At 48.2% G+C, this 12,847-nt stretch overlaps 1 protein-coding gene across 21 annotated transcripts in view; it reads left to right on the top strand.

Annotated features, from left to right (window-relative positions):
- Positions 1 to 281: 281 nt before the first annotated feature.
- AFDN (afadin, adherens junction formation factor) overlaps positions 282 to 12,847 on the top strand; it is a 1,391,435-nt gene continuing 1,378,869 nt past the window's right edge. For 9 of the 21 annotated variants that reach the window (XM_029594288.1, XM_029594308.1, XM_029594291.1 and 6 more), the window contains exon 1: positions 283 to 645. In XM_029594288.1, the coding sequence (XP_029450148.1) occupies positions 544 to 645 (102 nt within the window). In that variant the 5' untranslated portion in view covers positions 283 to 543. Of the gene's footprint in view, positions 646 to 12,847 lie in introns of all 21 variants that reach the window. The other 12 variants (XM_029594306.1, XM_029594303.1, XM_029594305.1 and 9 more) reach the window with 3 other exon arrangements.

The following is a 12,847-nucleotide window of genomic DNA, read 5'->3' as shown; positions in this document are numbered from 1 at the left end:
GAGGGGAGGGATAGGGATAGGGAGGTGTGGTTTGAAAAAGTATGCGAAAATGTGGGGCAAAGTTATCGATTATGTTACTTGCCTGCACTGTATATATGTGTTAAAAGCCTCAATAAAGATAATAGAAAAATAATCATTTCTACTAGTACTGAACAGGTAGAAAGATTTGCATAGTTTATCACTGATATTCGTACTCTAGGGTTTAACTCGTCTTTCTGCATTGCCTCTCGCCTTGAAAACCACGCCTCTGATCCTAGGATAGACACGTGATCAGATATTCGCCTAAGCTGCGCCTGCGTGTTCCTTTGGTTGGCAAAGAAGGCGTATCCAGCAGAAAGGACTCAGTACCAGGAAAGCTGGGAAAACCTGTTCGGAGGTGCACCAGAAATTTTGTGTTATTATCGGTAGTGAATGCAGCTTGAACGGTTGCTGACGGATTGTGCCGACGCGACAGGATTATAGTTGAGTTTTTAGAGCGGGGAGAGGTATTTGAAGTAGGCTTCTCCACTCTGCAGCCGCCGCCCTCTCAGTCTTTCGGGAAGCATGGCGGGGAGCCGTGAGGAGGAGCGACGTAAGCTGGCAGATATCATTAATCACTGGAACGCCAACCGGCTCGACTTGTTCGAGATTAGCCAGCCCACTGAGGTGAGTTCCCTGGCGGTGTAGGCCGTCGGACTCCTGAAATCCCGAACAGTTAAGGTCTTCTGAGGCCGGCGCGTTTCATGTGCCTGTCCAGACGCCGGGATATTGTGCTTTACCTTCTGGGGGAAAAGTGTAGCTAGTTATTGGTATTTTGCCTTCCTAGTCTTTAACAGCTTTCCGCTCATGGGGATTTTAGTTTTGCTGCATCTGAGAGAGCTTGAGGTGCAGCCGAAACCACACGGAATGAGCCCTGGGTGTGTGAAGGCTGTTGGGATGGGCCTTGGTTACTGTTTGGCTCACACCTCATCACTTCTGAGTTATCCCTTAAAACAACCTGCTGGGGAGATGATTGTGTTGGTCTTATTTGCTTTTCTTTTCCTTTAGTTATTTTGTCAAAAATGAGACCTTAAAACAAACAAAAATCAGCTGGGGGGGAGCTTTATTAAGGTGTAACAGACTTGTCGCCTTCTGATTGGAAATTGAAGAGAATGGAAAAGTAAAGCCATGGAGGCTGCGACCTGCGGCTCTGGTTTGTAAAGTGGTGGGGAGAGGGAAGTACCAAACTGCGGGAACGCATCAGCAGTCGCAGCTAGCTCTGTCGTGGGCTCATAGGGTGGAGTCTGATCATGCCTAGATTCCCAGAGAAAAGTAGGAAACTAATGTTTGTTTTTTTGGCCCGGCCCTGGCTATGGGTTGTTAACTTGCTGAAAGATTCATGACCAGTATGCCGCCTTTTTTTTTTTTTTTTTTCAGTGTTTAAATCCAGTGTTAAAGTTTAGCTAACAGCTAATCTAGAGAAGAAAATGCATACCAAAATGGTACAGCCCACGCCAAAATCAGTGATTTGAGGATATAAATACACTAGAACGTGACATTTGATAAGTAATGTGAAAACTTAGCTACACTTACTGTTTAAAACAGCCCTTTATATAAAGCAGTAACTTGCTTCCATTTTGTACCTGTGGGAGAACCTTTTTATGCATCACATTCCTTACTTTTGGAAACGAAAGGTACAATAAGTGATTCTAACTAATGGGCGGATACAGAACAGTGCGCTCTGACGGAGCGCATTGTTAAGCCTCCATTGGACGCACATTTTTGACGCGCTAGCGTTACCCTTTATTCAGTAAGGGGCCGAAAACACGCATCCAACCCCCCCCCCGAACCTAATAGCGCCCGCAACATGCAAATGCATGTTGATGGCTCTATTAGGTATTCCTGCGTGATTCACAAAGCAAAATGTGCAGCCAAGCCGCACATTTTACTTTCAGAAATTAGCATCTACCAAAAGGTAGTCTCTAATTTCTTCGGGCACTGGGAAAGTGCAGAGAAAAGCAGTAAAAACTGCTTTTCTGTGCACCCTCGGACTTAATATCATGGCGATATTAAGTCTGAGGTCCCGAAAGTTACCAAAAGAAAAAAAAAAAAATTTGAAGTTGGCTCGCGGGTCAAAAAACAGATGTTCAATTTTGCCGGCGTCCGGTTTTCGAACCCGTGGCTGTCAGCGGGCTCGAACAGACGCCGGCAAAATTGAGCGTCTGCTGTCAGACCCGCTGACAGCTGCCGCTCCGGTCCAAAAGGAGGTGCTAGGGACGTGCTAGTGTCCCTAGCACCTCCTTTTACCTGTTTTTACCACCGGGCCTAATTTGCATACCGAATCGTGCGCACAGGAGAGCGGGCCTGCTCTCCCACAGACTTTACCGTATCGGCCTGTAAGTTCCTATCACTCACGACAACTTTGTACACAATTGATGAAGTTGAAAGGCTCACAGCATACCTGTATGTTTGTTTATTTATTTATTTATTTAAGGCCTTTTTTTATACCGGTATTAGTGTGGACATCATACCGGTTTACATAAAACAACAGGTTTGAGAAAATACATAACAGGGACTGAATAACGGGGGGGGGGGGGGGGGGGGGATCAAACCAAGAAAGTGAGGAAATACAGCGCAATTGCAACGTGCCGAGTAAAAAACTTAGGAAAAGGGGTGACAAAAGTCAAAGTAAAACTGTCATAAATATACAGGTCAAATATACAAAATTAGTGTAGATTCATGGCTGTAGGTAGAGCAAGGGGGAGAGGCAAGGGAGGGGGAGGGAGGTGGGGTGGGTAGGGAGGACGGGATTGGAAGGTTGGGGGTGGGGGGGAGAGGGAAGGGTTAGTCTGGGTAGGCTTGTCTAAATAGCCATGTTTTAAGTTTCTTTTTGAAATTGGAGAGGCATAGCTCTAAGCCGAGATTGGTAGGTAGGGAGTTGCATAGAGAGCTTCCTACAGAATTAATGTGAGAATGGTGGCAGGGAAGTCTGAGGAAATCAGCTTCCCAGGCTGCCTTTAAAATCCTTCATTTATATATTTGGAGTTTTGTGGGGTTTTTTTTCCTAAATTGGAAGAAAAAGTGGTGTCTTTGTTAAAATGTTTTCTGCACATAGGTGTTCAAGGTTCTTTTAAATTCAAGTATTGGTGCAGTTTTATTTTCTATTTACATTTTGTTCTGGGTTTTGAGAGCATTATTTTTTGAGTGATTATCTGACAACTTGAAAAGTTCCTGAATGTTTGGAAGGGTGGGTAAAATCTAAAATTATAAATTTTGGGAATGGAAGAATATTTAATGTATGATAACTTCATTTATTTCTGGGTATTTTTTACAATAAATGCCTTTTTTGCCAAATTAACTTAGCTTTTTTATCTACCTGCATATATGATTTGTAAATGTTAGAAATACTTTTTTTTTTTTTTTTTTACTGATAAAGGGAGGTAGATTTCTAGTTTTGTAAAGGAGGGCTTTGAGACTTTTTTAGCTTCTATAACTGATGGTTCCCTGTACGTACCTGGATCAGTCCAGACAGTGGGTTATATCCCCCGACCAGCAGATGGAGTCAGAACAGAGTTTGAGAGCGTCAGCACATAGAGTAGTGCACCCTCTGCTGGAGCTCAATATTCTTCTGACTCCAGCAGATGTGAGTGGGGGGATCCACTAGCTCCCCCAGATTGACAGGGTTTCTTCATTTTTGGTTATTTCTTTCTTTTTCTCCACAGTATTTCCCTGTCTTATGTTTCTCTTCATTTTGGATCCTTAAAATTTAAAAAAAAAAAAAGACTTTTCAATTTTTGAGGAGGCGTGTGTCTGTGGCTCTGCCTTCTCTATTCTGTACTCCTTTCCTCTTCCGTTGGGGTAAGTGGAAGTTTTCTGAGTTTCTTTCTCCACAGGTTTGCTTCTTTTTGGTGGTGCCCCGTGGATGCCGGTGGTTCCGGCTGCTCCACGCGTCGTTTGTGGGTCCCGCGGTTCGCAAGCTCTGCCCGCGGGTGTGTGCTCAACTGAAACGGTTTTCCCCCGCAGTTCCTGGACCCCTTCGGGTTGTTAGGGCCATTCCAGGCCCCCCCGCGGCACTAGCTCGGTTTTGGCCCCCCCCCCCCCGAGGCTTTTTTCACGGTGCTGACATGCCGCGGTCCTCGAGGTGTGAGGCCTGCGGCAAACCGGGGAATCAATTTCTGAGGGAGGGGCTTTGCTTCCCCGATGGGGAAGGCACCCTGCAGTCCTCCGGAGCGATTTTGGACCTGCCGCCTCCTCAGCCCGGGCGGCGCGGGCCGGCCACGACGCCGCCTTTGGCGGGAACGGTGGCCATTTTAGGGGGACAGCGTGAGACGGACTCGCTCCCAGATGCAGACAGGATTGGTTGCACTGGCTCTCAACAGGCTTTGCCCCCGGCGGGGGGTTTGCCCGACCGGGGCTCCCAGGACGGTGTCCCCCCCCCCCCAGGGATTCCAATCAGCTCCCCGTTTTTCTCACCTGATTTTATTCTGGCAATGCACATGGCTTATTTGCAGGGTATGGGAGCGCAGGCGCCGAATCCCCTGGGGGCCCCTCCCCCCAAGGTTCCTAAACTTGCTGTTGGTCTCACCGCCTCGCCCGTTACGCCTGGATCCCTGCCGGGTCCCTCTCCTGTGCCACCCCGGCGTACCACGGGGGCGGCTTCGCTGGTGAGAGACTACTCCCCGGAACCCCCGGAGGCACATCCGGATGGACATACGGAGGGGGACGACCCTCGAGCCCTACGGATTTTTCAAAAAGAAGAGCTGGATGAACTCATCCACCATATTATTCAGGAGCTGGACCTCGACCCACCTCCAGATCCGCCGATCCCTGTGGCTCCTACCGTCGCCACCTCTTCTCGTAAAGGGGATCCAGTACTTGCCGCCCTCCGTCCTAGGGCAAGGGCTTTCCCTATCCATGAGTCCTTCCTACAGCTTCTCACTAGGGAGTGGGACACTCCCGAGGCGTCCTTGAAAGTCACACGCGCCATGGAAAAGCTATACCCGCTCCCTGAGGATTTTTTGGATCTTATCAAGGTGCCCAAGGTGGATTCAGCGGTGTCGGCAGTGACCAAGAGGACGACCATCCCGGTCACGGGTGGAACAGCCCTGCGGGATACGCAGGACCGTAAACTAGAAACCTTCCTCAAGAGGGTCTTCGAAGTCTCCGCCCTAGGTATGCGGGCCGTGATGTGCAGTTCGCTCGCGCAAAGGGCCAGCTTACTCTGGGTACAGCAGCTTTTCACCTCTCAGGAGTTGCCCCCTGAAGAGGCCGCCCAGGCGGACCGTCTGGAATCTGCCTTAGCATACAGGGCGGACGCCTTGTATGATCTCTTTCGCGTAATGGCGTGGTCCATGGTTTCGGTTGTAGCAGCCCGACGGCTCTTGTGGCTTCGCAACTGGGCGGCGGATGCTTCCTCCAAGTCTAGCCTTGGCTCCCTCCCCTTTCGGGGGAAGTTTTTATTTGGAGAGGACCTGGATCAGATCATCAAGTCACTGGGGGAAAATTCGGTGCATCGGCTGCCGGAGATAGACAGCGTTCCTTCAGGTCATTTTCTTCTGGTAGAGCCAGGGCCAGGGCACAGCGACATTATAGGTCTTACCGGCAGTCTGGTTCCCGGATACAGCCGACAAGATCCCAGCCTTGGTCTCGTTCCTTTCGTGGGCGGAGGCCCGCGAGAGAGGGTCCAGGGCAGGGAAATCCGCCAACAAAGTCATCCCAATGATGCCAAAGGAGCCCACTTCTCACCTCCCCGGATCGGGGGCTGCCTCATGGACTTCTACGAGGAGTGGGCAGTTATCTCCACGGACCAGTGGGTGCTGGATACCATAAGAGACGGTTACGCCTTGGAGTTTGTCCGCCCCCTGAGGGACCGATTCATCTTCTCCCCCTGCGATTCGGATCTCAAGAGGATAGCGGTTCAACAAACACTAGACCGACTGCAGGAAATAGGGGCCATCGTTCCCGTCCCCTTCGAGGTGGGCTTGGGCCACTATTCCATTTACTTCATCGTTCCCAAAAAGGACGGTTCCTTTCGGCCCATCCTGGACTTGAAGGAGGTAAACAAGGCCCTCAGGGTCAGCCGGTTCCGCATGGAGACTCTTCGATCAGTGATTGCCGCAGTGCACAAGGGAGAATTCCTCGCTTCACTGGATCTCTCGGAAGCATACTTGCACATTCCCATCCTGCCGGCTCAACGGCGGTATCTTCGCTTCAAGATTCTCGGTCAACACTTTCAGTTCACGGCGCTTCCCTTCGGTTTGGCGACCGCACCTCGGACCTTCACAAAGATCATAGTAGTGGTAGCGGCGGCCCTCCACAAGGAGGGTATCCTAGTACATCCGTACCTAGACGACTGGCTGATTCGAGCAAAGTCCTTCTCACATGGTCAGACCTCAGTGGCCAGAGTAGTACAATTCCTACGCTCTCTGGGCTGGGTGGTGAACCTTACAAAGAGTTCCCTTGTGCCCTCGCAACACCTGGATTTCTTAGGAGCGAGCTTCGATACCCGGCGGAGTATGGTGTTCCTGCACCAGGACAAGGCGCAAGCCCCTGAGGGAGCACGTGTCTTGGTTTTCGGCTTTGGAATTATCTGCAGCTCCTGGGAGTAATGGCCTCCACCATCGACATGGTACCCTGGGCGTTTGCACACCTGCGTCCACTGCAAGCGTCCCTGCTATCCCGTTGGAAACCAGTCTCCCAGGAGTATCAGGTGATCCTGCCGCTTCCACCATTAGCCAGGAAAAGCCTGGATTGGTGGCTTGTCCCCTCGCATCTGGCTCGGGGAGTCTCGCTCGATGTTCCCAATTGGGTGGTGGTGACCACTGATGCCAGCCTCGCGGGATGGGACGCCGTCTGCGAAAGAAGCGCCACGCAGGGGACTTGGACGCCAGAGGAGGCAAAGTGGCCGATCAATCGCCTGGAAACGAGAGTCGTGCGTTTCGCTCTTAGCGTTTTCTTCCCCTGGTGCGACACAGAGAGGTGAGGATCCTCTCGGACAACGCCACCACCGTGGCCTACATCAATCGTCAAGGGGAGACAAGAAGCAAGCATGTCTCCCTCGAGTCAACTCCCCAGATGGAGTGGGCGGAGAGCAATCTCGTCCGGATAGCGGCTTCTCACATCGCCGGGGTGGACAACCATCAGGCGGACTTCCTGAGTCGTCAACAGCTAGACCCCGGCGAGTGGGCTCTCTCCGAGGCAATGCATCTCATCGTCCGTCGTTGGGGGACTCCATGCCTCGATCTAATGGCGACCTTTCTCAACGCCAAGGCTCCACGCTTCTTCAGCCGCAGAAGAGAGAGCGGCGCGGAGGGGGTGGATGCCCTCGCCCTTCCGTGGCCGTCGGATCAACTGCTCTATGTGTTTCCTCCTTGGCCTCTGGTCGGCAAGGTTCTCCGCAGGTTGGAACATCATCGAGGGACTATAATTCTCGTCGCCCCGGAATGGCCCCGTCTGCCATGGTTCGCAGATCTACTTCAGATGACGGTGGACGGCCCACTTCGCCTGTCCCATCTTCCTCATCTTCTGCGTCAGGGGCCGGTATTTTTCGAGCAGGCAGAACTCTTCTGTCTTGCGGCCTGGCTTTTGAACGGCGCCGTCTCCACCACAGAGGCTACCCGGAGACAGTGATCTCAACGATGCTTCGTTCCCGCAAGCCTTCGACCTCCGTCGCTTACGTTCGAGTTTGGAAGGTCTTCGAAGCCTGATGCTCCGACTGCGGAGTCCAAACCATGGAGGCGACTGTCCCGCTGATCCTTCATTTCCTACAGGATGGTCTGGATAAGGGTCTCGCCTATAATTCGCTCCGGGTTCAGGTGGCGGCCTTGAATGTCTTGGTACAGAAGGACTGCTCTATACCCCTTCAGCCGGATATCGCACGTTTTCTGAAGGGTGCCAAACACCTACGGCCACCGGTCAGGGATCCTTTCCCTTCTTGGAGCCTCAACTTGGTGCTGCGAACGCTATCGGGCCCTCCTTTTGAACCCCTGAGGGGGTCCTCCCTCAAGGACCTGACCCTCAAGATGGTTTTCCTGGTAGCCATCTCTTCTGCTCGCCGGATCTCAGAGCTCCAAGCCTTGTCCTGCCGGGAACCTTATCTGCGTTTCTCCGACTCCGGGGTTTCCCTTCGTACGGTGCCATCCTTCCTACCAAAGTTGGTCTCGGCCTTCCACGTCAATCAAACGGTGGAGCTTTCAGCGTTCGCTCCAGAGGAACCCCGGTCTCTCCGGCTCCTGGACGTCAAGCGTGTGCTGCTCCGTTACCTGGAGGTTACCAATGACTTCCGGGTATCCGATCATTTGTTTGTCCTCTGGTCAGGACCGAGGAGAGGTTCTCAGGCATCCAAGACGACTATTGCGCACTGGATAAAGGACGCCATCTCATCGGCTTACATTGCGGCGGGGCGGGTGCCACCTTGCAGCGTGTCGGCTCATTCCACGCGATCCCAAGCGGCGTCCTGGGCGGAATCTCGCTCCGTTTCCTCCCAGGAAATCTGCCGTGCGGCGACGTGGAAGTTGTTGCACACTTTTTTTCCAGACATTACAGATTACACCTGGCGCCTCAGTACACGGGTTCTTTTGGCGATCAAGTTCTCCGATCAGGTCTCTCAGGACCCCACCCGGTTTAGGGAAGCTTGGGTACATCCCACTGTCTGGACTGATCCAGGTACGTACAGGGAAAAGAAAATTATTCCTTACCTGCTAATTTTCGTTCCTGTAGTACCATGGATCAGTCCAGACGCCCGCCACTAGGGGTTTCATTAGGTCCTGCTCGGATTCTTCCAGGTAACTTTCATTCTGTTTGTCTCTGATTATTGTTACTGTTCACAGCTCCTCACAAGTTGACTGTTGGTGGTCCCGTTGACCGTTTGTTTACTTATATCTTTCTCTGTTCCTTTTTGGGGACGGATCTGGATCCAAAATGTTGTGTTTTGCTTTTGGGCTTTGCTATGCGTAATACTGAGCTCCAGCAGAGGGTGCACTACTCTATATGCTGACGCTCTCAAACTCTGTTCTGACTTCAACTGCTGGTCGGGGGATATAACCCACTGTTTGGCCTGATCCATGGTACTACAGGAACGAAAATTAGCAGGTAAGGAATAATTTTCTTTTATCCTTTTTTCTCTGTGAGGTCTCATTTACTTAAACCCACATAAAATAAAATTAAAATTTGCATGTGTTAAAGATTACTGCAGTATGTCTCCCTGAGATTCTTTGTACTTCCAAAGTGATCATTTCCTTTTCCTATTCTCTATATCTTAGAGACTGATTTCAATTTTGGTTTTAACTTATGCAGGAGGATTGTTCATAATGACCTCGAATTTGTGGAAGAAAAGCAAATACTTGTTTGGATAATATAAGATGATAATCCAAACTTTTCAGTTCACAGTTTTTAAATTGTTAAACAATTTATTACAGTAGGCTAGCAATTATTGGTAAAGTTGCTAATAAAGGACAAATGTGTACTGCGTTAACATTTAACATGGTTGCATGCAAATCAAAAAGTCTTATCATTCAGATTCTTTTTAATTCAAAAATTAAATAAAACAAAAATATCTTTGAAACAGAATGCTCAATCAGTGCCCCAGGAATTAAAATGGTGGGCTTAGTGCTCAAAATAGATATTACAAATGAAACTTTAGTCCACTGACACGGGACCGTGTTTCGCAGGGCTGTATTGGGAGGGACAATATCAAACAGAACTCTCTGAAAATGAATAAAATAGAAAAACAAACAAACAAAAAAAACCCTTAAATTGCAAAACAACAAAAATAGTAAGCTTGAGCAGGAGATGTGAAGCGATAATACATACCCGGATCAGAGAAATACTAAATAAACACCAGCTTATAATATGAAAGAGTGAGTATAGCGCAATTTTTGACAGCAGGCTTAGAAACAGCTGACTAAAAGATGATAAAAAGATAAAATACAAGGACAAAAAGACGAATAAATGACACACCAAAATAAGTATTATAAGATTTAAATCTGCGTAGTAAATGGCTCACTAAAGATTAAACGAGAAAAAGGTGACTATATAATCAGTAAAATGTATATAATGTCGGGATATGAAACAGCATTAAAAAATCACGTCATAAACAAGTGAAAAAATTAAACATATATATGTTACCCATGGTAAGAACTTTAAACAACTTAAAGCAGGGACTGAAGTGAGTGCAGAGTAGCAACTTAGAAAGCCCCACCCCACTTTCTTAAGCTGCTTACACATGTTTTTGACCCCCTGCTTTAAAATTGATTCCTGCCAGTTATATGATGGATATGAAGATATCTGTAACATGCTCACTCCATACTGCAGGTTGCCATCATGCCGGCTGACAGCACTCAGACTGCTTATTTTGGCGCCCTTTGAGTGTTTTTGCATTTAAAATGCTAAGCCGTCTCATTCTCCTGCTTGGTAAGCTGCTATTCTGCACTCACCTCAGTCCCAGCTTTAAGTAGTTTGTCAATCTGGCATACATCATCTTCAAGGTTCACTGTGATTTGGTTCAGTTTGTTTGAATTGTCACCCTTGAAAACTGCAGATAGGCTCAGCAGAATATTTTCCTGTGGGGCTACCTATGGATCAACTTCTTTGCTACAGAGCAGCAGGTATGAAGCAGAACCAAAACCTTGCCAGTTTTGCTGTATTTGACCAATTCCCAAACGCAAAATTCCAGATGCCTTCCTATTCCTCTAACACAGGATTTGTGTACACATTTCCTCCTATACCACTTATACAGGCCGATACAGTACAGTGTGCTCCAGCGCATCCAACCCCCCCCCCCCCCCCGAAACTAATATCGCCTGCAACATGCAAATGCATGTTGATGGCCCTATTAGTTATTCCCGCGCGATGCAGAAAGTAAAATGTGCAGCCAAGCTGCACGTTTTACTTTCAGAAATTAGCGCCTACCCAAAGGGCATTAATTTCACTCGGCACCGGGAAAGTGTACAGAAAAGTAGTAAAAACTGCTTTTCTGTAAACCCTCCGACTTAATATCGTGGCGATATTAAGTTGGAGGTCCCAAAAGTTAAAAATAAAAAAAAAAAAGTTAAATCGGCTCGCGGGTTGAAAACCGGACTCTCAATTTTGCCGGCGTCCGGTTTCCAAACCCGTGGCTGTCAGCGGGTTTGAGAACTGACACCGGCAAAATTGAGCGTCGGCTGTCAAACCCGCTGACAGCCGCTGCTCCTGTCCAAAAAGAGGCGCTAGGGACGCGCTAGTGTCCCTAGCGCCTCTTTTTACCACGGGCCCTAATTTGAATAATTTTTTTTTTCTGAATCATGCGCACAGGAGAGTGGCCGCTTGCCCGCTCTCCCGCAATTTTTACTGTATCTGCCTGATAGTGAGGAACGTGCAAGAACAAGCCACAATGCTTCTAATCACACTTTGCCTATCTAGTTCAATTTTCCATCACATCTCAGTTCATTTGGGAGACAATCCTCTCCTGTTCTAAGATCTAGCTCTGCCATCCTTCAGTCTGACAGGATAGATGTTGAGTGGTCTGTCATAGCACAGTGGTCTCCTCCAGAACCAATTCAATAAGTTCTCCTCTGAGTCAGAAAGCCTTCAACAAGGTGCCGTTACTACTGTGGACATGTTACTCAGACTGGTGTATGTCACATAATCTGAACCTGTTTAACTGCAAGCTGAGACATCTCCTGACTTATCTTCACCATCTTTTGCAATTTGGACTTGCCATCACATTGGTGCCCATGCATCTCAGCCCAGTTGCAGCTTATGCTTCAGAGAATGTAGTGCCTGTTTCCATACATCCCTTGGTCTCAAAATTTATAAAAGCTCTGTTGTAACTGCACCCATCAGTTTGAAAACCACTATTGCTTTGGGACATCAAGTTAGTCCTCACTCATCATGCAGCCTCCATTCAAGCCCTTGGGTTTTGCACCTCTGAAATACTTAACCTGGAAGGTTCTCTTTCTAGTAGTGATTACTTTTATTCGAAGAGTCAATGAATTACAAACACTAGTGCATTAGCCTCTGTATATGCAATTCTTCCATGATAAAGTGGTACTTACAACGCGTCCCATGTTCTTGCCGAAAATGTCTTCTGCATTCCACTTAAATCAGTCAGTATTGCCTTTCACCTTCTTTCCAAAACCTAATGTGCACGAGGGTGAGAAGACTCTGCATATGATGGACTACAAAAGAGCTGTAGTTTAGTACAAATGTCATATGCAATCCCACAGGAAAAATTGCAACTGTTTTTCATATGATCCCAATAGACTCTTAGCATCTGTAGCTAAAGTAATGCTTTCTTTCCATTTGGATCACAAATTGCATTCAACACTGCTAGGCAGCAGCTGAGCTTGACCTCACTAATCCAATTAGAGCTCATCAGGTATTGGGCAACACCTCGAGAGGTTCCAGTAGAAGACACATGTAAAGTAGCTACCTGGTCAACTGTGCATATGTTCACTTCCTGCTGCTGCCTAGATGCCTTAGCTGCCACAGACAGTGCAGTGGGACAGGCAGCCTTGCACCTCTTCATGTAAAAATAGTCTTCTCTCTATGGTGGAGTCTGGGTTGCTTTAAAGAAAATAAAAACAAAGAAACCACGCTAGGCCGCAACCCTCAGCTTGGGATTCCCCACAGATCATGGCTAATTCAGCCCCTTTCTTGTTTACCATAAATGGTGTTTTCCATAGATAGGATGATTTATGCCTGCCCTCCTACTTGGTCAGCAGACTGTCTTTTATTCTAACTTTGAAACAACACACTTGTGAGGGAATTCCTGTATATGCTTAGTTGAGCTTAAAGCTAATTGGTTTTGGTTTAAGGCATGGTTTCCAGCAACCAACTGTCTTAAGTCTGAGTAGTTCTTATACATAGCTTTAATCATCTTGGTTCATATAGGTGTATTCCTAACCCTCTC

The sequence above is a fragment of the Rhinatrema bivittatum genome, chromosome 3, assembly GCF_901001135.1.
Source record: "Rhinatrema bivittatum chromosome 3, aRhiBiv1.1, whole genome shotgun sequence".
NCBI lineage: Eukaryota > Metazoa > Chordata > Amphibia > Gymnophiona > Rhinatrematidae > Rhinatrema > Rhinatrema bivittatum.
Note: the sequence above shows the minus strand (reverse complement) of the source record. Positions and strands in the feature narration are given on the sequence as shown.